Source organism: Mirounga angustirostris, unplaced genomic scaffold (genome assembly GCF_029215605.1).
Source record: "Mirounga angustirostris isolate CCGP_5_RB_7025 unplaced genomic scaffold, mMirAng1.0.hap1 SCAF_9, whole genome shotgun sequence".
Lineage (NCBI taxonomy): Eukaryota > Metazoa > Chordata > Mammalia > Carnivora > Phocidae > Mirounga > Mirounga angustirostris.
The window spans coordinates 10481707-10504548 of record NW_026991717.1 but is presented as its reverse complement, the minus strand read 5'-3'; the positions used below and the strand labels follow the sequence as shown (position 1 = coordinate 10504548).

General features: G+C 43.1%; 1 protein-coding gene across 1 annotated transcript in view; it reads right to left on the bottom strand.

Moving 5' to 3' along the window:
* Positions 1–22842, bottom strand: part of SV2B (synaptic vesicle glycoprotein 2B) — a 67750-nt gene extending 44908 nt beyond the window's left edge. Inside the window, exon 1 of the mRNA XM_045899462.3 lies at positions 21950–22842. Within this exon, the coding sequence (XP_045755418.1) occupies positions 21950–22490 (541 nt within the window). The 5' untranslated portion in view covers positions 22491–22842. The remainder of the gene's footprint in view (positions 1–21949) is intronic.

Here is a 22842-nt window from a genome sequence, read left to right as displayed (position 1 = left end):
GTGATTTACGATACCTGTGAAGGAAACTTTGCAGACCATCACTTTGCAGACCATCCTTCACGAGGAGAAAATAACTGAATGCAAATTATGGAAGGATCCTTTCACCCAGCCTTAACTGTAAATCAAACAATAAACACAAATTGTCTTTCACAGAAAGGAAGCCTCTGGACCTACAGATGCTTTATTTATGCAGATGTGCACCAGGAAGGGCCGACATAAAGCAAAGAGCTTCAATTAGCTGGTTAATCAACTTGAAGGTTGGTCCCCAAAAGGAAAGATTTGAGCATGGCCTGTTTTATCTTACCCATGACAGAGTTCCTTCTTTTGTCATCTTACTCTACGAGATGAAAAGAAATGATAACTTTGGTGTTGTCAACGGATTTCACAAAGATTTTCTTCACTCACCTGGGTTGTAACTCTTAGCCTTTAAGTACGAAAGATGCTATTTTCTTTTATATTTTGGTATATGCTGTTACTTCATGGAATATGTCTATGAGTCTACAAAGTATCTATTAAATGTCTGTTACTAGGTAAATACTCTTGTAGTTACTGGGGATACAGCAGGGTCCAAACAGATGAAAATCCCTGCCTTCATGGAGCTTACATTCTAGTTGGGGAAAAGAGATAATAGATAAATGCGTAAAATATACAGTTAGTGGGTGACTGATAAGAGTTCTAGAGAAAAATAATAAGAAGGAGGGAAATAGGGAGAGCCAGGGTGGGAGGTGGCAATTTTAAAGAAGATGGTTCAGGAAGCCTCACTGAGATGGGACATTTGGGCAAAGACCTAAAGAAAGTCAACCATGGGAATGTCTAGGGGAAATTGCTGAGCCCATGCTCCTGGTTCTGCCATTTCTCTGCATCCTCAGAGGACCCACAGAGAAATAATAGAGTGAGGATACCCCCTCCTCCCTATTTCACCAGTTTCCCAGTCCAAAGCTCAGAAAATGTAGTGAGCAATTTCCCACTAATATTAGCTCACCAACACTTGTGTTTCAGAAAATGAGTCAAGACTTGCAAACACAACTCAGAGTATGTGTCATGCTGTGTTGCAATAATGTGTGGGTCAGTGTGCTCTGCTAGACTATGAGTTTATCTGCTATCCCACCCTGACCAACAAAGGGTCTCCAACATCTAGTTCCCTGCAGACTTAATCATGCTCAGTTCTTAGCCATTGTGAGTCGTGTCCAGCAGGACTGCCTTACTTACTGATGGGGGCTTAAAACCATCTTCTGTTGCCATGACCCATCCCCACCACATAAGCCTGAGTGAGGGTCAGGCTGCAGCCTCCCTGTTACTTTTACCTGTGGTTCCAGTCCACATGACTGGCTTTGTGCCTGGTCCTGAGATCCTGATCCCCACGCTAGTTTCTGATTAGCATCTGATACCCCAACCAAGACCCAAACTCTGTCCATGCCTAAGCAAGTCCTTCCCAGGAAAGAACTGGATTCTACTTCCCAAAGTAGAAAAGACCCAAAACTTTGTCCATGCCTAAGCAAGTCCTTCCCAGGAAAGAACTGGATTCTACTTCCTCTGACTTAGGTAACCCACTTAACATGATGGCCATAATCAGGAGTCCCATATCTGAGATGCTCTGTCCTTCTTCCCCCTTTCAGATAGACCACGGGGATGTCACCACCAGCCCAACACAAAGTAGGCCCTTGTACTTGGTAATTTAGATTTCTACACAAGAGGAGAGAGGGAACATCTTTTTCCACGTTAAGTCTGTTCAGCTTCCAAACATTTTTGGCCTCAGCTCAACTCCTTGTCAAAAATTTCCAATACTCCATTCAGCCGACAAATACCTTGTGGTTCTTTCATGATACGTGGTCAATCACGTTTGGAATAAAGACACAGATACTGAAAGGAAGAAAGGAAGGGAGGAAGGGAGGGAGAGAGTCCTGCCCAAATTGCAAAGTAAATGCTATGGGTGCTTTAAGCCGGTAAGTAATACAATAGATCATGAGAGCCTAATATATCACATCATAGCACCAAGGCAGCAAACGCAAAGTGAGCACTCACCACTAGCCTGGCTCCATGTGAAGCATTTCACAGAGCACTGTTGGTCCCATTTAATGCTCATAACAACCCAGTAGATACCACTAGTGTCCTTGTTTTGTAAAGGAGGAAACTGATTCACAGAGAGGCAAAGTAGTTCCCCAAGGTCCCATAATTAGTGGAAGTACCAAGATTTTGATCTGGGAATTCCAACCTCAGAGTTGATGCTTTAACTACTATGCTTTACTGTTCTTTATAGATAAGCATCAGACAGATCTGTTAGCTCTGTATTAGTTTATTCTTTCCTTGTTTGCTCATCCCCAGAACTGCTTGCTAAGTGGGGGCATGGTTCCTTCCTTTCAAGGAGATAAACAATACATTATATGATTATCTCCTGGTGAGAAAGAATGTTCCAATAAAGGCATATGCTGGGTATTATACAAACACAGAGAAGGAGCACAGCCTGGATGCACTTCACTCAATGTGGGAAGGCTTCCAAAAGAAAGTCATTGAGCTGTGGGTGAAGGACAAAGAGAAGCTAGTCAGGTTTCCATCTTGGTGGTGGGGGGAGTGCATCACAGGCAGTGGTAGGCAGCAGGTGCAAAAGACAGGGAGGCAAAAAGAACACCTGATATGTTTGGGCAATGGTGCCCAAGTAGTTCAGTGTGAGTAGAGCAGAGTGCACGTGGGGGGACCTGGTGAGGGACTGGAGTGAGGCAGTAGAGCAGAGACCATGTCATAAATGGCTAATGGGTGTGTGCGTGTCTGTGTATGAGGGAGAGAATACATATGCATTTTCGGATGCATGCTCATGTAGTTACGTGTGTGCACGTGGCTGTTGGCATCATGTGTGTGGGCCTATAAATTGGGAGGAAGGGAGACGAGAAATCAGAGGAGTGGTCAGGAGATTTGCTGAGAACCAGTCTGCATACTCCTTACCCTGGTTCCATCCCAGAGAAGAACACTAGCAGCCAATTAAAGTTTATTTTCCTTTTCTGAAAAAAGCTATCTTCAGCACTTCTCAAATGTTACTGTGCACACACAAATCATGGGAGGATCTCATTAAAATCAGATTTTGATTCAATAAGTCTGGTGTGGGGCCTAAGAGTCTACATTTGTTTTTAATTGAGAGAGAGAGAGCGAGCGTGTGCCAGCCAGGGTAGGGGGCTGTGCAGAGGGAGAGGGAGAAAGAGAATCTTAAGCACGCTCCATGCCCAGCATGGAGCCTGACGTGCAGCTGGATCTCAAGACCCTGAGATCATGACCTGAGCCAAAATCAAGAGTCAGACGTTCAACCAACTGAGCCACGCAGGCACCCTTGAGATTCTGCATTTCTTTTTTTTTTTTTTTAAGATTTTATTTATTTATTTGAGAGACAGAGAGTGTGAACAAGAGAGAGCATGAGCCAGGGGGAGGGGCAGAAGGAGAGGGACAAGCAGCCTGCTGGCTGAGCAGAGAACCCAACATGGTGCTCAATCCCAGGACCCCAGGATCATGACCTGAGCCGAAGGCAGACGCCTAACCGACTGAGCCGCCCAGTTGCCCCAAGATTCTGCATTTCTAACAAGACTGGTGTTGCTGATCCATGGACCACACTCTGAGCAATGGGGGGCCAGAGCACACCCATCTTCCTGGTAGCACAGTGAGGGGCAGTGATGAGAATCCTGGACTTAGCACCCCAAAATCTCCTTCGCTGGTTTTGAGATTTGGGAGGAAATTCTTGCACCCTCTGAGGGCCTTACCGCCACATGTGTAAACTGATTACTAGGTAATTTCCAAGCTGCCTTCCTACTCATTTGCCTTTTAAAAATGTAAATCATGAACGATAAAGTTGTGTGGGCTTCCCAGGAAGCACATGTTCAGATTTTAAAAATTAACCCAGACACACGTTTGATTAAACTATCATGAATGCCACAAGAGACACGTCTATGGATCATACGTGGCCAGTGGCCAGAAGTAGCTCCTAGACCACCAGTGTGCAATCTCAACCATGAACGTTGTGTCAGTTATTAAACTATTGTCATTCAGTCCCGAAACCACCCTTCCTATTTTGTCCACAAACACCTGCACGTTGCCGGCCAGGCGCTACTAGGTCCTGCCACTAGGGGGCACTAGAGGGGGCGCTGAAAGGCTGGAGCAGGAAGAAGGGACCTGTGCTTTCTGTTCCTATGAATTCCACCCCGGCTTTGTTCACCAGGCAGGAGCAAGGCCGTGCCACACGGGAGCAGCTGGGTCCAATTAGCAGAAGCAGCTACATCCTGCTCTCCCCTCCACTCCCACACCAACACCAGCCAGCGAGGGTCCCCTCTCTAGAGATCTGAGTTATAGCTCCCTGAGCTCCCTTTTCTGAGCTTTTGAGGTATAATAATTCCATTCTCTTCCCTTTTTTCCCCCCCGCAGTCCCGGGGAGGGAGCTGCTGCCTGCATCCAATATCTCAGTATCGTTTATCAACACGTTTCACTCACCCCACTCATCATTTTTTATATTCAATTCTCTCTGTTCCAATAACTGGTATGAGTTGTATCTCCTGACTACGCCCTGACCGATGCAGACACGTTGGCAAACTGATGTAGCATGGAGATTTGATATTGAATCCGACTCCTTCGCTTGGCTAGCTGAGGATGCTCAGCCCCAGATCAGGTCAGAGACTCTCCTGGAAGTTCCCTGCTGGCGCTGGGCTTCTGGTCTCCTGGCTCTGAGCCTGGTGCTTTTGCTACTCACTGTCCAAGGCAGAGGAGGAACTAGAAAGAATAAGAAGAGCTTTTCAAAATGCCGTTGCAGGGGATCAGAATATGCTGCCCCCAAAACGTGCCGTTTTGGCCTAAGGATTATTTTGAGCTGAAGATGGTTGAGAAACCACAGACTCCAAGAGAAAGCTCCCTGCCCTCCCGCACATTTGCCTGAAAAGCAGGCTTAGGCTTTTATTTATTTATTTTTTAAATTTTATTATGTTATGTTAGTCACCATACAATACATCATTAGTTTTTGATGTGGCTTTTAATCACCACAGGTGCTTACCAGCCCAGAGACAGGACCACGAGGGACCGACGGAACAATCCTTCCTAAAACAACCTCGTCTTCAGTCAGTTTGCCCCGTTTGCCCCAGCGAAGCCTAATCCTACAACCCTTTTCCTTTGTCCTTGTTCCTTCTCTACAAATAAATGTATTGTTCTTTGTGAAGCTGCTAAGACCAAAGTCCTAACCATCCCTTGGAATGGCACCTGCCTCTGTGCATTGCACATGCTAATAAACTGTTTTTCCCTTGCTAATCTGTCTTTTGTCAGTTTAATTCACAGGGCCTGCTGCCGGGAGGGCTGAGGAAAGAAGTTTTTCCTCCTCCGCACTTGTTGGCAGGCTCTGACAGGAAGAATGGAGGGAAGAAGGGCCGATCCAGAGAGAAGAGAAATATAAAATTAACAATACCTCTGAAATAGCTGTGCTATTAAACTCATTTAAAATCTGTCTTTAACAGAGGAAATTAAGACAATAAATTTGGAAAATTGAAATGCAATGGAGTTATCAAAAATTACTTTAGCACGAAGCAGAGAAGGGACTAGCTAGAAAGCTGGAAACTCTATCATCCTTTAGTTCCACTCCACAAGCTCGCTGGCATATTAAGGAAATGCCCCCCAATACATGAGCTTTTTAAGGAAATTAAAAACCAAAACTGTTACTTGCAGAGTAGGGGGGAGGGGGCCAAAAGGAGGTGGATGTGAGAGGATGAGAAAGGCCAGAGGAAGTGAAATATGCCTCCGTGGAAGAAGGAGGAGCCCACACCGAGGGAGAGCCCAGTCTTGATAGCGAGACGATCCGGCTCCTAATCCTGGCTCGGTGAATTACCCGCAGCATGACCTCAGGCAACCCATTCAGCTTCCCTGATCATTGCTCCTTCTTTATAAAAGTCAGATGATAGTGCTCATCTTGTGGAGTTGTTAGGATGACATGGCACAGCGGATTGAAAGTACCTAGCAGGATGCCTGGCACAAAAGTAAATGCACAATTAATAAAGGTTGCTACTGTGGTTATGAGCAGGGCAGCGGAGAACCGGCTGTGACCTAAGAAAGCCACGGAATTAGAAAAATGAAAACAAGTTGGTGGTATTTTAAAATCAAACCAACCATATGTTAAAGGAATTGGAGGCAAGAGGACAGAGACTAGCAGAAGAAACTTATTTATAGTAGCACGCCCTTTAAACGCACCTCCCTCTCTCCATACCTGAAGCAGAAGCCAGGTTCCAATAAAAAGCTTTTTTTAACTAAAACATTTTTCAGGGGCACCTGGGTGGCTCAGTCGTTAAGCGTCTGCCTTTGGCTCAGGTCATGATCCCAGGGTCCTGGGATCGAGCCCCGCATCGGGCTCTCTGCTCGGCGGGGAAGCCTGCTTCCTCTCCCACTTCCCCTGCTTCTGTTCCCTCTCTCCTCTCTTGCTGTGTCTCTCTCTGTCAAATAAATAAATAAAATCTTAAAAAAAAAAAAAACTGAAGCTTAAAAGGAAAAAAAAACATTTTTCAAGTTTCTTCTAATAAAACTTCACTGGGAATTGTTTTTTTTCTTTTTGCTAACTCATACTTAAGCTGCCAAGTTGATTGTCATCTCCTTCGAGAGGCATCCCTGATGTTCTTTCCAAACTAGGACTCAAACTTTTTCTGTTAAAGGGCCAGAGAAACATAGTTCACTTGTTAATAGTTTACTTTGCAGATGTCCTATGGTCTCTGTGACTTCTTCTTCTTCTTCTTAACAATCCTTTAAAAATGTACAAACAAAAACAGGCCATAGTTTCCAGAACCCCTGTTCCAAAGGAAATTCTGTCCTCCCTGCTGGTACTCCACCAACATACTGTTCCTTCCTTCCTATCACATATGTCTGTTTGCCATTATACATTTATTTCTTCAACATAGGTCCAATCCCTCAGACCACAGACTCCTGGAAGAAGGGACTGTGTTGGCTTTGTTCAAGTGAAATTCTCTCTGTGTCTCTAGCATCCAGCTCAGAGGCTGGCACTTCGTAAGCACTCCATTAAAATTCATTCTAGGAATAAAAAAATAATTCATAATCACTATAGAAAAATCTGAAAAATAAAAAAGTAGAGAAGTGAAAGCAAAAACTGTCCACCCCAAGCTGTTGTTATAGCTTGTTTTAGTCTTTGTATTTCTACTTGTCCACATACAATGACATATTCTATTTACATGGTTGAGATCATTCTGTATTGGAAGTTTCAGGACCTATTTTCCATTTGATAAATAACTCCACAAAGAACATCTTTGTGCATATGTCCTTGTCTGCCTTGCTGGTCATTTGTTCAGAATTGATTCCAAGAAATGAAATCATGAGGTCAAAGGGGCTCAATGAGTTTGTGGCTCTTGAGACATGATGCCAAATTTCCTTACTGAGAGCTCATACATATCACAAACCTCTTGGGATCTCTAGAGATGTTTTCACGTAAACAGAATATACCCTCTGAGCATCAGAGGCAATAGGATGAAGTACACAATTAACCAAGGAAAAGAAGCCATTTCTAATTTTTTTTTTTTGCTTGAATACATAGAAATTAAATGCATTAATTATCCTGGGAGGATTCTAAGCTCCCTTTCCCTGCAACCACTCATTTATTGGACTGTGCTTTTCAGGAATCAAAATCAGCACTTTCCAAATGAACTATCTCCATTCCATTTCTTTATTATTCAACCAAATATACCTTTTAAAAGGGCAATATTTTCTTGGACCAGGGCCTGGGAGGTTAATGTGCTAAAGATTTAATGTATGCGGGAATCCCCTAGTGAAGTCTCACTTCAGTATTAAGTCATGGAAGAACATCAGGCTATCTATCTGCACACCTCCATGAGATCAGATGCATTCGATGAAGTGAGCCAAGTTCTGTGTGTATATGACATGTGGATGCTTGGAAACTTCTGGGATGAATAAACACTTTCTTTTGGATCCAGGTACTTGGCACAGAAAAGGTTTGGCTCGTGAAAAGGTTTGTCAAGTGAAAACCAATCTGGCAATCACGATGTTGGACTTTTCTAGTACTTTATGTGTCCAATAAGCTCAAGTGAATGAATCTTTGGAAGTAGGTTAACTTTCCTAATCTATTAAAAGTTGGAACTCTTCCCCAAATCTCACATAACATATTTACTTAGAAACAAATGGGCAGAGGAGAAAGGAAGGAACAAAGGAACTAGTTAGTGTCTGTTTAGCTCCTACCACGTGCTAAGTACTACAGTAGGTGACATAAGTAATACTTTCAATTTGCCATTCCAACAGTGTGAGGGAAGTATTAATATCTTGATTTAACAGATGAAGAAATTGAGATTAAGAGTTTTCCTCTCTGACCACAGTTTTCTGATGTCTGATGGGAGAAATCCAGGCTTGCAGTTGAGTGACTCATCAATGACCCAGATTATGGAGTAACCCCCAAGAGAAGATACACCAGGACTATTCAGGGATACCTGGGTTGGATAAAGCATTTGTCGCTCTGGCTGAGGATGCATCACACTCACTCACATCTGGCCCTTCAGCTCAGGAGAAGCCACAGCCCTATGGAAGAGTAGAATTACCCCTTCTGGAAGTTCTAGATTCTGCATGTGACCAACAGGTCCAAAGATGGAAGTTTGCAGACTGGGGAGTCTGAGGGACAGAAGCCCCTTGCTTTAGCAACATCATGTAAGGGTAAGACCTTAAGTCAGGAAGGGCCTCTCTCTCCAACCATACTTATGGGAAATACAGACCCTGTGAGGCAGCCTGGAGACTTCACCCTCCCAGTTGTGTGTGTGTGACCAAGCTTAAGCCACGAAGCAACATCCTGGGCCAAGCCATGAGCCTGTGAGGAGACCAGACCTCAGATCCCTGGCCATGTCTTTGATGAGTGGAAGACAAGCCCACAGCCATAGCGGGAGCAAAGGCAACAGAAAGGATTCAGGTCACTAGTAAGGTTTCTGTCCACTAGAGGAGGGCATGTATTGCATGGAGTGCTGGGTGTTATACGCAAACAACGAATCATGGAACCTACATCAAAAACTAATGATGTAATGTATGGTGACTAACATAATAAAATAAAATTTAAAAAAAAACATATTTTACTCCAAACATATCAAGAACATAAAAAGAAAAAATAAATAAAGGTAGAGTCAAGAGAATGGATGGTATTTAAAGCAGAGATGACCAGAGCCCCCAAAGAAAGGGCAATAGAGAAGAGATCCCAGGACCGAGTGCTGAAATGTTCCAATGTTTAAGGGTCAGAAAGATGAGGAGAAGCCAGCAGCAGAGACTGGGAAGGACCAGCGGGGGGAGTTGGGGGGCAGGCACCAGGAAAACTACAAGGCTGAACATCGGTAGGGGCTGGAAAACTATACAGAGTGAGCTGGAGACAGAAGAAGGGGGCACTTAGGTATTAAAATATGTTCAGAGAAATTGCCCCCCTATGTACATACTCAACCTTAGGGGGTGGATCATAGTTAATTTAAGATGGCCATCTTCATCCTATTCCTCTCGCCAGTGATTTATTCAGGAGAGCAATAAGACATATGGGGATATTTGTCAGAGGCTTCTGGGCAATATTTTTGTGCCTAATAAAAGCAGAAATAGCACTTTCTTGCCACCATCTCTTACTTTGTGCTTGGAAAGCCAGTACGGGAGGATGGAGAGTTTAGAGCTACAGTGATCATCTTGTGACCATGAAGAAAAGGGAAGGAGGATGACAGAGATGCCAGGCCTTATGCCCTGATGTCAGTGAACCACTGACCCACCCCTGGAACCACCTAATTTGGGAATTCTTGATAAGTAAATAATAAACACTTCTACGATTCAAAGCCACTGTTATCAGCAACTGAATGCATCTGAGACACATACCGCCTCTTAAAAAAGAAATCATAGATAAAAGACCATCTGATTGATTTGTATAGTCTTCCTTAAGAGCAAAAGACAAGACAACTTGTTATAGAGGAAAGAGCTCTGTGCCAGGCCTCAGGGGTCCCAGGCTCCAGTCTCAGAGTATCTGACCTTGACCAACTCACTTGCTCTTGGGGCTCAGTTTCCTCCAATTAGAAATGAAGGGGATGCTAGGAGTTTTCCTTCATCCCTTTCACTTCTAGTATTAGATGACTCCATAATGTTATAATTAATGTCTTATGCCTTATAATTTGTCATCACATCTCCTTTCAAGGATAACACTTCCTTTTCTGGGACTCAAGAGAGGTGAGGCAGAGGGCCCAAGGAAAGGGTGAAACTTCTCTGGGACATTTCCTACACATCCCCAGCAGAGATTGATGCATGCCTCTCAGTCAGCAAAAATTCCAGCAGTGAAACAGAAAATGTTCATGTTTGAGCAGCCCCAGGTAGCCCCCATGGAGCGGAAGGTGTTCAGTCTGTTCAGTGGACCCCATGGGGCATGTCAAAGGTGATTACAATCCCAGGACCATCTATCTGACTCTCCCTTCCCTCTTCCCTGCCCTGATACTATCTGAGACTTTTTCTGGAAACTAAAACAATCCTTTGCAAAGTGAAAACCAGCTCATCTGGGCTTGTGCCATAAAGAGGGATTTTTACACCCACTGGCCTACAAAGGACCATTTTAGCTGAGCAGTTGTGAACTCCACATCTGACGTGATTCTTGGCAATGGGGGCATGGGGGAGTTCTTTTCACCTTTACTGCTCTGGTCTCTACAGGGTGATGGATCATTCTTTAGGAGCCCTTCCATGGCCTGATACAGGAGGACAGTGTTGTTCTTCACTCCCTGGACAGTCTACTTGGGCTGATGGTCTATGCCTCAGGGACTGCTGTGAATCCCCAGTAAAATCAGCACCTGCCTTTCTGGTGCAGCTGGTTGGGACATAGACTACATCCTGCTCTCACCTACAGAGATGGGCTGTACCCCACTCCAGCACTCCCAAGGGGGCCCCATGCTTGCATCATACTGGAGTGACGCATTTCACATAAAACGTTGTTTAAGGTTAACAGGCACTTAGAAACAACTTCCACGGATGGGACAGCAAGGGAAAGGAGAAGCAATAGACTTTGAAATCAGACCTAATCACTGGTCTCAAATCCTAGATGTATCACTAACTACTTTTGACAAGTTACTTCAACCTCTTGGAGCCTAACTTTTCCCATCTGTAAAATGCTGAAAACAATGCTTTCCTTGCAGGTTGCTAAAAGGATGAGAAATGTCATATATAAAATGCCTAGTACAGAATGGTTGCAAGGGAAGATATATTATCAGATTATAGCCCTTGGTGGTGGCAGTATAATTATTATAATTGGCTTTCAAATTAGAAGAAAGTTCACAGAGGTTGTACCAGGCACTGGGAAATAACTGACTTTTTAGCATTGGTTCTCCTTTGGTTTTCTGAATACATCTGTGCAAGAGAAAAGAACTGCCCAGCCTCATTACTAGAAAGTAGCCCCCGGTGAAGAGGAGTGGCAGTGAGTAACAAATAGGACAGGAAAACGGCTTTAGGAACTGAACTGCCGACCAGCATGTATCCCCTAAAATCTCCGACATCATTTCCCTCATCACGTAAATGGGGGATTATCACTCTGATAGTCTCATGGGGTAATTTAAAATTCAGAATATCCATGAACACCACTGAAGATCTGTAAAGCACCGTGCAAAAGGAAATGTGGTTTTTGGATGCAACCCCATTTTTTCATGCTGGTCAAGGTGCATGCAAACATCCCAACCATCATCACAAACATAAGAAGGAAGCCTTTTGGGGACAGTTCCTACAGAGCACAACAAGCAAAACCCTGACCTCTCAGCAGCTCCCACTACCTCTGAGATTCTGTAAAATACCTAGCTCTCATACCTGGCTGCACCCTGGAATCGCCAGGAAGCTGTTAGCAAAGCCCATGCTCACACCTCCCCCGTAGAGATTCTGACTTGATTATTCTAGAGCGGGGCCTGTTTCTTTTTAACAGCTCCTCAGGTGACCTAATGGCAGCCAGGGCTGAGAGTACTCATCTAGAAGTGGTTCTCCGCTGGAGCTGATTCCCTCACCCTCACCCCCACCCCTCCCCAGGGGACATCTGGCAACATCTGGATATAGTTTTGGTGTCATAAGTGGGAGTTGGGTGCTTCAGGCATCTGGTGGGGTAAAGGCCTGGGATCCTGTTAATAGCCTTAAATGCCCAGGACAGGGCCCCAGAGCAAAGAATTACCTAGCCCCCAAATGGCAATGATGTGTGCTGTTGAGAGGGGCCACCCAGAGAACTGGTTCAAAACAGTCAGTCGCTGGGACACCTGGGTGGCTCAGTCGGATAAGCGTCTGCCTTCGGCTCTGGTCATGATCCAGGAGTCCCGGGATCAAGCCCTGCATCAGGCTCCCTGCTCAGCAGGGAGTCTATTTCTCCCTCTGACCCTCCTCCCTCTCATGCTCTCTCTCTCATTCTCTCTATCTCAAATAAATACATAAATCTTTAAAAAAAAAAAAAAAACAGTCAGTCGCTGACTGTACCACACAAAATGGCTCAGCAATATTTCTAGTCCCTCCTCCTCCCTGCTCTCCAGAACCAATCAGGAGATGGGGTCTATTTCCCCTCCCTCTTGAAATATATATATCACATCTTCTTTATCCATTCATCAATCAGTGGACAATTGGGCTGCTTCCATAATTTGGCATTTGTAGATAATGCTGCTATATATACATTGGGGTGCATGTTTCCCTTTGAATCAGTGGTATATGTACACAATGGAATATTACTCAGCCACGAAAAGAATGAACTCTTGTCATTTGCAATGACATGGATGGATCTAGAGAGTATTATGCTAAGCGAAACGAGTTACTCAGAGAAAGACAAATACCATATGATTTCACTGATATGTGGAATTTAAGAATAAAACAAATGAGGAAAGGGAAAAAAAGAGAAGAGAGAGAGGCAAACCAAGAATCAGATTCTTAATTATAGAGAACAAACTGCTGGTGACCAGAATGGAGGTGGGTGGAGGGATGCGTGAAATACGGGATGGGCTTGAAGGAGGGCATTTGTGAGCCCTTGCCCAACCCTACACCTTCCCCTCCATTTGCAATAAATACACCAGTTTATTTAAGAATTCCCCCTCATTCATTCCTGTTGTATTTTTCATGGTCTGGGAATTATATTTTCAAATATGTGGATTAAGAGCCTTATGAGGTTTTTTTTATCTGCTGAAGTTTTCCATGGTAGGGACAATATAAATACAGGGAGGTCAATATAAATAAATAACTACAACATTTTTATGTTAATAATTAGTAAGTCGATAGTTACCAAACATCTTTTATTTACAGGGTCTCAAGGAATGTGCATATAACCATGGAGGAAAAAAAAATCCTTCAAGTCTTTGGAGGTCTTATTGCCAAAGGAGATGTTCTGTAAGCAGAATAGAAAGAATCTGCTGAGCTATCCTTACCCTAACCAAGGTTAAAACAAGTGAGAAGCTAAAACATCAGGTTTTGCAGATGGATCAGAGGAGCAGGATGAATACTGACTAAGCACCTACTGTGTGCACATCCCGAGCTGCACGGTTAGCCTGAGCTATTCCATTTAATTCTCCCAGCAACCCGGGGAGCTAAATACCATTCTCTACTGTGTTCTCCTTTCTCTCTCTGTGTCTCTATCTCTCTGTGTCTCTATCTCTGTCTCTCCTCCCTCTCTCTCTTACTCCAAGTAAAACTAAAAACTACACATCCATAAGCTCCAAATATCTTTGATTCAATCTAGATTAAAATCAGAGTATAACCCAGGATCCACAAATTTGCACCAGCAGTTAATAATTTGAAGTGGCTGACACAAGTGCTTTGAGACAGAGGTAGGTGCTATCCTTTGATGCAGAAGTGGAAAGGCACAGAAACTGAAACACCTGTAGACAAGTGGGAAAGTGCCTCACTCAAAGCTAAATCCATATTTAATCTATATCTCACATCATGAAAGTGAGGGTTTTCTTTGCAAGAAGTTCTCCTTGTAAGATTTATTTTTTTTAAACCCCCTTGGTTAATTATGCAAAGAACCCTCTTCATCTTGAGAACATGATGCTGGTTTTTTGGATGGATGGTTGGCTGGTGGGTTGGTTGGTTGTACAGAAAATTGTTTTATTCATTGTATGTTGGCTACAAAAATACTGGATTCACTCATTAGCTTTGTAATGGTCAACCCTTTGCTATGAATGCACTGATTTTATAATAAATACAACCAGCCGTGGAAAAGTGTAAATCTCTTAGAGAGGGGCTATCTTCTTTGCCTAGGTCCTCTGCTTCCTTCCTTGCATAAATTAAACAAGAAAAATGGTACTTATAGCAGAAATATTTTAAAGCTCTATATAAAAATCTTAATTTTTCAAAACACTCACATGGCATCTACTACTTCCTCTACATACCAGTCCAGAGACTGCATATTTCTCCCCTGGACTATTCTAGTAATCTTCTGTCATCTCTCCTACCTCTAGTTTCCCTGACAATCCATTCTTCATCAGTGTGGGGGTTTGCCAGTTGCTCAGTAGGTCTACCCCAATGACACATTCCAGAACTGGGGGAATAACCACAGGAGGGTTTTGGGACCCACTGAGCCCACTGTGAGAGGGACCTGAGCTAAATCTCCATTGATCACATACCTCCATGAGCCCCCACTCTGCCTGGTGGACCACAGAGATGTTTGGGTCCCCTGGAATTAGAGCCAGTTCACAGCCAATGTCCCATCATCTTCACAAGGTCTGATTATTTCCTTTTCCCCAGTGCACAGTTGGAAAGACTGGGAGAAAGCATGTTTTCAGTGTACCAGGATCCTTCCTCAAGGAGACTCAGCCTCTTCCTCGTTCAGGGGTTCTGGGGCTGTAAACTGGCTCAAGTCTGGAAATGGACATGACGCCGTTCTTACGATACAAGTTGGAGTTTTGTTCACGTTACCTAAAATTTTTCTGCTTATACAGAACAAGTGAGAATTTAGTACGCTTCTGACCTGTTTCACTTCTGGAAACACCACAGTCTCCACAAGTCAGACTGGTCTGATTGCTGCTCTGACTCCACCAAGCTCATTTTACTCATTAGTTGGACAAAAAGGTCCAAGGGATTCTGTACGTGGTCACCTTGCCTCTTTGAAGTGTTTCATTAGGAGTATCCAAGGATGATAGTTTGAGTATCTCTGTTGCCACATCACACCCGGGGCGATCAGTGATGTCTTTACTACTGGAATAGTCAATCGTGTCTATATCGAATCAGATTAGAGAGTCAATTCCAGAAGCTCCAGAATCAATTCAGACTCTCATCCTCTAGAACCACGCCCAGTACCAAAACCCCTGGAGCAGAGTGACCCTCCTAAAACACAGGTCCCAACTCGTCATCCTCTTCCTCAAAGGCGTTTGATAGCTCCTCATTAAACAGCCCCCCATTGCCTGTGGAATCAAGCCGAAATATGGCGGTCAGGGATCCCTTAGCTTTTCTTCTAAAGAATCCCATCATCTAAAAAATCTAAATAAGAACAACTGATATAAATAAAACACACACACACACACACACATATTCCTAGCAGTGGATTTCACCATCATTAGTATTTATTTTCACGGTGGTAGGTAAGTATTTACTGGGCACATATTTTGTGCCAGGGCCAGGGGCCCAGAGTGGCCTTCCCTTCAGGAACTGATACTCTGAATTCAGGGCTAATGAAAAAGTAGTTCATAAATCACATGTTCTGCCCTGATGTTCACCTTGAATTCACACATAAAACAATTAAAGAATAATTTTCCGTGACAGCAGAGTAGTAAGGGCACCTCTGAGCTGCTGTGGAAATCGAGCTCAAAATTTATTCTAATGAATCCATCCTGTGCGACATTGCTCTGCGTCTGCCCTATAGCTGATGCAGACACCAAGCCCCAGGGTCCCTTGTGAGGTTCTAAATTACTGCCTGAAGAATAGGACTCCCTGAGCTGTCACACTGCAGATGGCAAGAAAAACTAAGAGCCAATAAAATACATGCCAAACAACTAGACCCTTCCAGGAAATCAAAATCCTGAAGGCAAAAATGAAACTTTTGCCTGAAAATGGGACTCTCTTTCTTTTGGGCAGCAGGAAGGTGGGAAGAGTCCACTTTAAATCCAGCTGCTTAAGGAGTAGTTTTGCAATTGTGGAGAAACTTTGGCGTCAGTGGACCCAAAGCAGGCAAAGGAGGATGCTATCGGTATCCCCAACATTAAATGCAAGGGAACAAGGCACTGAGATGCCAACAAGTGGGTGTCATTGGAAAACACCAAACACAATCCTGAACTACCTACCTTTAACGTCAATTCTTTGAATGATTTTTTTACATATAACTGGAATATACATCAATAGGACCTGAAAGGGCATTAAAAAGAAATGTGAATTCATTCGTCCACCACCTAAGATCATGGACTCTCAGAGAAAGACTTCAGAGCAGCCTGATCTCAGGCTCCATCCCTTATAAGGCCTTTGTTTTCTTCATCTTTGGGCCAAAAGGATAATATTGGATGTGACACTGCAAGTGCCCCATGCTGTTTTATATTTTATATCTTTTGTGTGAGCTCTAGTTCTGCCTTTAGAATAAAACTCATTGATCTGTGTCAACTACACTTGTGTTAAAAAAAAAAGCAGAGCACGGGGTGTTACATACAACTAATGAAATCGTTGAATACTACACCAAAAACCAAGGATGTACTCTATGTTCACTAACTGAATTTAAATTTTAAAAAAGCAGAATGTAAAACTGCAAAAAAAAAAAATTTAATTAAATACATGGTACAGTTGGACATTAAGTATTGCATATCCTCCCCCCCTTCCCCAATTTTTAACTTTTTAAAATGGACTTTAAATAAGTAAAAGCATTTTGCTCTGTCCTGCAGTGTGCAGACAGGCCTTGCTAGAGCCATCTATTCTTGAAATGTTCTGAAACGCACTTTGAAAACAGTTACTGAAAGCACTGGGCTTGCATTGATTTTCTTTGATATACTGTTTGTAAGGAAGTCGTGGTTTTGAAAACAAAGTAGTTTTATTCCATGAAGAATACTTCTTAGTCCAGAAAAGTAGTATGCAGAGTTTTCCTTCTTGTTTTATAATAAACTACCAAGACGCCCTTCACGTAATAATGTTAATAAGTTAGCACACATATATAAAAGAATAAAACTCACTGAGTCCTATGAGTTGCCTGCTTTGTGTGGCCATCAGCCAGAGGGAATCCCAGGCACGTGATAATATTCAGCAGTTTTAAAAATAATAATGCAGGAAGATTTTAATTAACAAATGAATGCATTCTCCTTGTCTTGAAGGAGACCGACCACTTGACAGTAAGCAGGGCAGGGCCTTCAGTGCTAACAATATTTTCACAGACTTTTTCTTCCCCAAGTGAGACAATTCTAGATGAGTGACCCACTAAAATGCAGCACTTGAAGGAGCTCAACTCTCATCTTTCTAAAAGTTCAGGAGTCAAGAAGAGAATGAGAAGACAAAGTCACAGACTGGAAGAAAATGTCTGCAAAAGACACATCTTGTTAAACGACTGTTACCTGAAACATACAAAGAACTCCTAAAACAATATGGGAACAACCTAATTTAAAAATGGGCTATCACCTTAACAGACACTCACAGAAGAAGATACATATTTGGTAAATAAGTATATGAAAAGATACTCCATGTGGTATGTCCTCAGGGAAAGGCAAATTAAAACAACAAGGAAACACACCTATAAGAATGGCCAAAAACCAGAACACCAAGGATGCTAAAGGCTGGCCAGGATGTGGAGCAACAGGAAGTCTCATTCATTGTTGGCGGGAATGCAAAATGGTACAGCCACTTTGGAAGACAGTTTGGCCATTTCTTACAAAACCAAATGTATTCTTATCATATGATCCAGCAATCACACTCCTTGGTATTTATCCAGAGGAGTTGAAAAGCTATGTCCACACAAAAATCTGCATGCAGGTATTTATAGCAGCTTTATTCTAGTTGCCAAACTTGGAAGCAACCAAGATGTCCTTCAGCAGGTGAATGGATAAATAAACTGCGGTACATCCAGACAATGGGATTGTATTTAGCACTAAAAAGACATGAGCTATCAATCCATGAAAAAACATGAAAGAAATTTAAATGCATATTACTAATTGAAAGAAACCAATGTAAAAGGCTACATATTGTATGATCCAACTATAGAATATTCTGGAAAAGGCACAACCTTATGGAAACAATAAAAAAAAATCAGATGTTTCCAGGGATTGGAGTCAGGGAAGGGCTGAATGGGCAGAGCACAGTGGGTTTTTTAGGGTAGTGAAAGTACCTTGTATGATACTATAATCATAGATACATGTCATTATACATTCATCCAAATGCATTGACCATTTAACACCAAGAGTGAGCCCTAAATTGAAAGTCAAGTACAAGTTTTGGGTCACAATTATGTGTCCACATAGGTTAACAATTATAACAAATGTTTCACTTTGGTGGGGGGTGGATATTGGTAATGGGGAGAGACTAGGCATGTCTATAAGGACAGAGCCATGCAGGACATCTCTGTACCTTCTTCTCAAAATTTGGCTGTGGACCTAAAACTGCCCTAAAAAAATTAAATCTTAAACACACACAAGCATGCACATACACACACACACACACACACATACAGGGAAAAGAAAGAGAGAAAGAACTGGGTTAGCACAGAAGAGAGGGGGCCTTGTCACCAGCCCACGTAGGGCAGCTTAAAAGCCTGTAAAAAATAATTTGGCCTGAAAAAAATGGGCAATGTCATCACCTGAGAATATCTAGCCCTGAATTTGGGTGGCTCATCATTACCAAGTCATCAGTTTAGTAACAATAACAACTATATATAATAAACAATAATAATAATAACAAAACAACTAAGATATCTTGAGCACCAATTATGTGCAAGCACTGTTTTAGGCAAGTTAAATGCATAGAACTCATTGAATCCTCACAAAACCCTATAAAGTAAATCCCATTGTCATCTCCATTTTGCAGACAAGGAAACCAAGGCACAGAGAAGCTAAGCCACTTTCCCCAAATCACCCTAAGAATTGGCAGGGCAAGGACTCAAACCCAGGCTGCCTGGCTCCAGGGTGCATGCCACCCCATTATGTCATTGCAACTATAATTTGTCCCAAATGCAGGGAAGGAGAATGTCAAGATACAAAATAGCAAGAACTAACATTGTTTAGGCCTTATGCAGGGTTGGTTGCTTTACCAGCTTTATCTCATTTAGTCCTCACCAAAAAAAAGTATTATTACCCTATTCCACATATGGGAAACAAAGAGAATTTATGACTCGCCCAAGGTAAATGGCATAGCCAGTGGCCAAACCCTAGTGGCCAGACTCTAGCACCCACAGCATCATTTCTCACACCATGCCACCTCTCTGTTGGAAGCAATCTATGTTCCTCTAAGCAATCTATGGGGTGCTTGATGACATGGAAAGAAGGCCTGCCCCATGGCACAACCTCTTTTCCAAAGACCATGTAGAAAAGAAAGGCAGGATGGTGGAACAGAATGAGAGCAGACTTTGAAATCAGACAAACCTGGGTTAAAATCTCAGCTCCAGCAATTTCTATGTAACCTAGGATATAGCTCTCCATGTTCCCTGACAGGTACAAATGGGGTGAAACTCCTCTAACCGCCATGGTGACCATGAAGGTCAGATGAAACAGCGTGTGGAAATGCTGGTCCCTGGAGACCTTCCCATCATCTACCACCCAGATGCACTTCCTTGACCACACAGGGGGGCCCATAAGTGCATAGGAAGTCCATCTCTGCTCAGGTAGTCTGCCTGCCCTTCTTGGGCTGAGTCATAACGTCTTCTTGGCAAACACCAAAAGCAAAATTGCACAAATATGAGCTCTCTAGATTAGGACCACGTTCCCTTGACTCTGAACATTTGCCCTGGGAGCCATCAGGAGCTCCAACCATGCTGCAGCTCTGTTAATGAGGTTGCCAGAAACTGACGTGGTTGAGAGACCAAGAGGCGTGAAATCGTTACTGACATTGCCAATTTGGCCTAACAGGGACCCAGGGTTTCAGTTGAGAATACCACAAAGCAAATTAAGGCCTTGCAAATGTTTAAATAAATTGGGGACTGTATGGTTTTGTTTGGGACTTGGGGTTTGTTTTGTTTTTTGCCCTTACCAAAAAAAAAAAAAAAAAAAAAAAGGATTCGAACTTAAAAGCACAAAGCAGAATTTTTTCAATAAAAATACAATTTTAAAAAGCAACTAAAATTCTAATGGTGTTTAAAAATTTTGGGTGATAGCCTTGCTCCTTAAGTCATTCCTTCTGTTTGTACATACTCAGTCTCTTTCGGTTCCCTACTGGTCATATATGACACAGTTTAATCATTTTAAATGGCCCTTTAGTTAAAGTTTGTTCTTTAAAAGCTTCCAGGAACAACTCTTTATTGCAGGTGTTTATGTTATATCCCAATCTTATTTAGAGGGGCTTTAAATCAGGGCTGGCAAACTACAACCCACAGGCTAGATCTGGCCCTTTGTCTTTTTTCATAAATAAAGTTTTATTGGAACACAGTTATGCCCATGTGTGTTGTCTATAGCTGCTTTTGTGCTACCGAGGCAGAGTTGAGTAGTGGTAACAGAGACTATCTGGACCTGCAAAGCCTAAAATATTTACTATCTGGGTCTTTATAGAAAATGTTTGCCAACAGTTGCTTTTTTTTTTTTTAAGATTTATTTATTTTAGTGGGAAATTTTAGCATGGGTAGGAGGGGCAAAGGGAGAGAGAGAGAATCTGAAGCAGACTCTACACTGAGCACAGAGCCTAATGAGGGGCTCAATCTCATGACCCTGAGATCAGGACCCTGAGATCAGGACCTGATCCAAAACCAAGAGTCGGATGCTTAACTGACTGCACCACCTAGGTGCCCCTGTCAATGCTTTCTTTAAAGCAAGTACTAGAGAAGAGAGTCCTACAAAGTATTTCATAGCACTTACCTCTACAGTAATTGAATAACTCTCTGCGTCTGTTAATGCTTATTTGTCCTGCTGTGTGTGAGTCCCTTGAGAGGCAAGGACCATGTCTATCTGGTTCAATATTTTCTTCCCAAGGGCTGAGCACAGAGACTGGTACACAGTATACACATAATAAATATTTATTGGGTGAATGAATTAAGTTGTTAGACAGGTTTTGAGTTCTTGAGGGTTCTTAAGAACATGACTCATAGTAAGTTCTCAATAACTATATGTTTGCTAAATAATCAATTGCATGGACTTTACATTTAGAGAATGGATATGTTTCCAAGACATTTAATGATCAACACAAATCCTTGTCTGTATTATGATGAATCTCTTCTACACCACACCTTTGGTACCCATCCTCTCTCTAACTTCACAAAATCCTCTTTGTCTCAGGCCCTGATATCTGAGGCTTGGCTCTCACAGTACCAGTCTATTACTGATTTGCAAGGCTGGTCCTCCATCCTGTGGAATCCATCTGTGCTTCACAGTGTGATTCCCAGTGGCCTGCAGGGGATGTGGGGATAAGCTCAGCCCAGCATGCATCCCCAAGGTACATGGGCAGTTAGCCCACTGACACTTACATACAAGAGAAACCGGGAGCAGACGCCATCAGATTCTAGAAGGACACAGAGAGGGCTGAGAGGAAGAAGCTTTCTGGCCTACCACTCACAAAATGTATTTGCCGTTTCAATATGGAAGGTGGTTTAATATGAAGATGAGAGAGGTCTGACTCTCAAAAAGGCAATAAGATTTGGAAAAAGAACTAAGAACTTGAGAGTCAGACAGACCTGAGCAGGGATCCAAGCTCTAATACTTATTAACTGGGTAAACTTGAGCCAATTAATTTTCTCTGAGATAAAAATGCCTTAAAGGTAAAATGAGAGCATTGCAAGGGCATCGTGATAGATTTAAGGTGCCCAATAGTGACAGGTACTATATAAATTTAACTGCTCTTTCCCCTTCATAATTTAATGTCACAAAGAGAAGGATCTTTGGAAATTTCTACTTACCAAGCATTCCTTTTTTGGAACTGGACAGACACATGTCCTTCTCTGCACTGGGCAGGACAAAACTCACCACGAACACCTCCACCCCATCAGCCATCAGAGCCAAACCCAAGACAAAAAAGAGGATCCATTGGAAACGCCCGTGGCCACACTCATCAATGATGGTCTCATACTGGTGGGCCAACTGCTCCTCATCTTCCATCCTCTCGGCCATCAGGTCGGCCTGGCCCCGAAGGCCATCTGCCCTGGAGGGTGCCATCTTGGCCTGCTTGGCCTTGACATCATCTGGGTGAGGGATGCCCTGGTACTCGCCCTCATAGATCTCATCCTCCTCGTCATGGCCTTCTGTAACATCGCTCTGTGCATCCTCCTCTGGGTTGGACTCATTGCCACGGTAATAGCCATCATTGGGGGCATACCCCTCATAGTTGTCCTGATACTTGTAGTCATCCATTCCTTGGTTCCGGGACTGCCAGGTCGCCTCTCGAGCTATATCTCTTGCACTGTGGTAGAGGTTTGGGCTGTTTCTATAACCATCACCCATTATATGTGCAGAGGTGTTCAAGGTAGAATCTGTTCGTGTGACTTCTTGGGTGATTCTCCCCCTTATCTCCCAAACAGAGCAGATTTATGCAAAGACAATGTAAGTATCCTTTTGCATTCAGTGTATATTGGACGTTTTTGGAAAGTTTCAAATTCTGGTCTGGTCTCCTTCAGTGACCCAGCAGAGTTGTGTGGGGAGAGGTTGATTAGAAATGGGGTCAGCTGTTTTCCTTGACAAGGAGCCCACAGGACTTGGCAGCTTGCTAGCTGGCCTGATTTGTTCTGCTACTGAAGGTTATGCCCTGGGAGTAGAGAAAAGGGAGAGAGGAGTGTTACAAAATGCAGAAATTCTT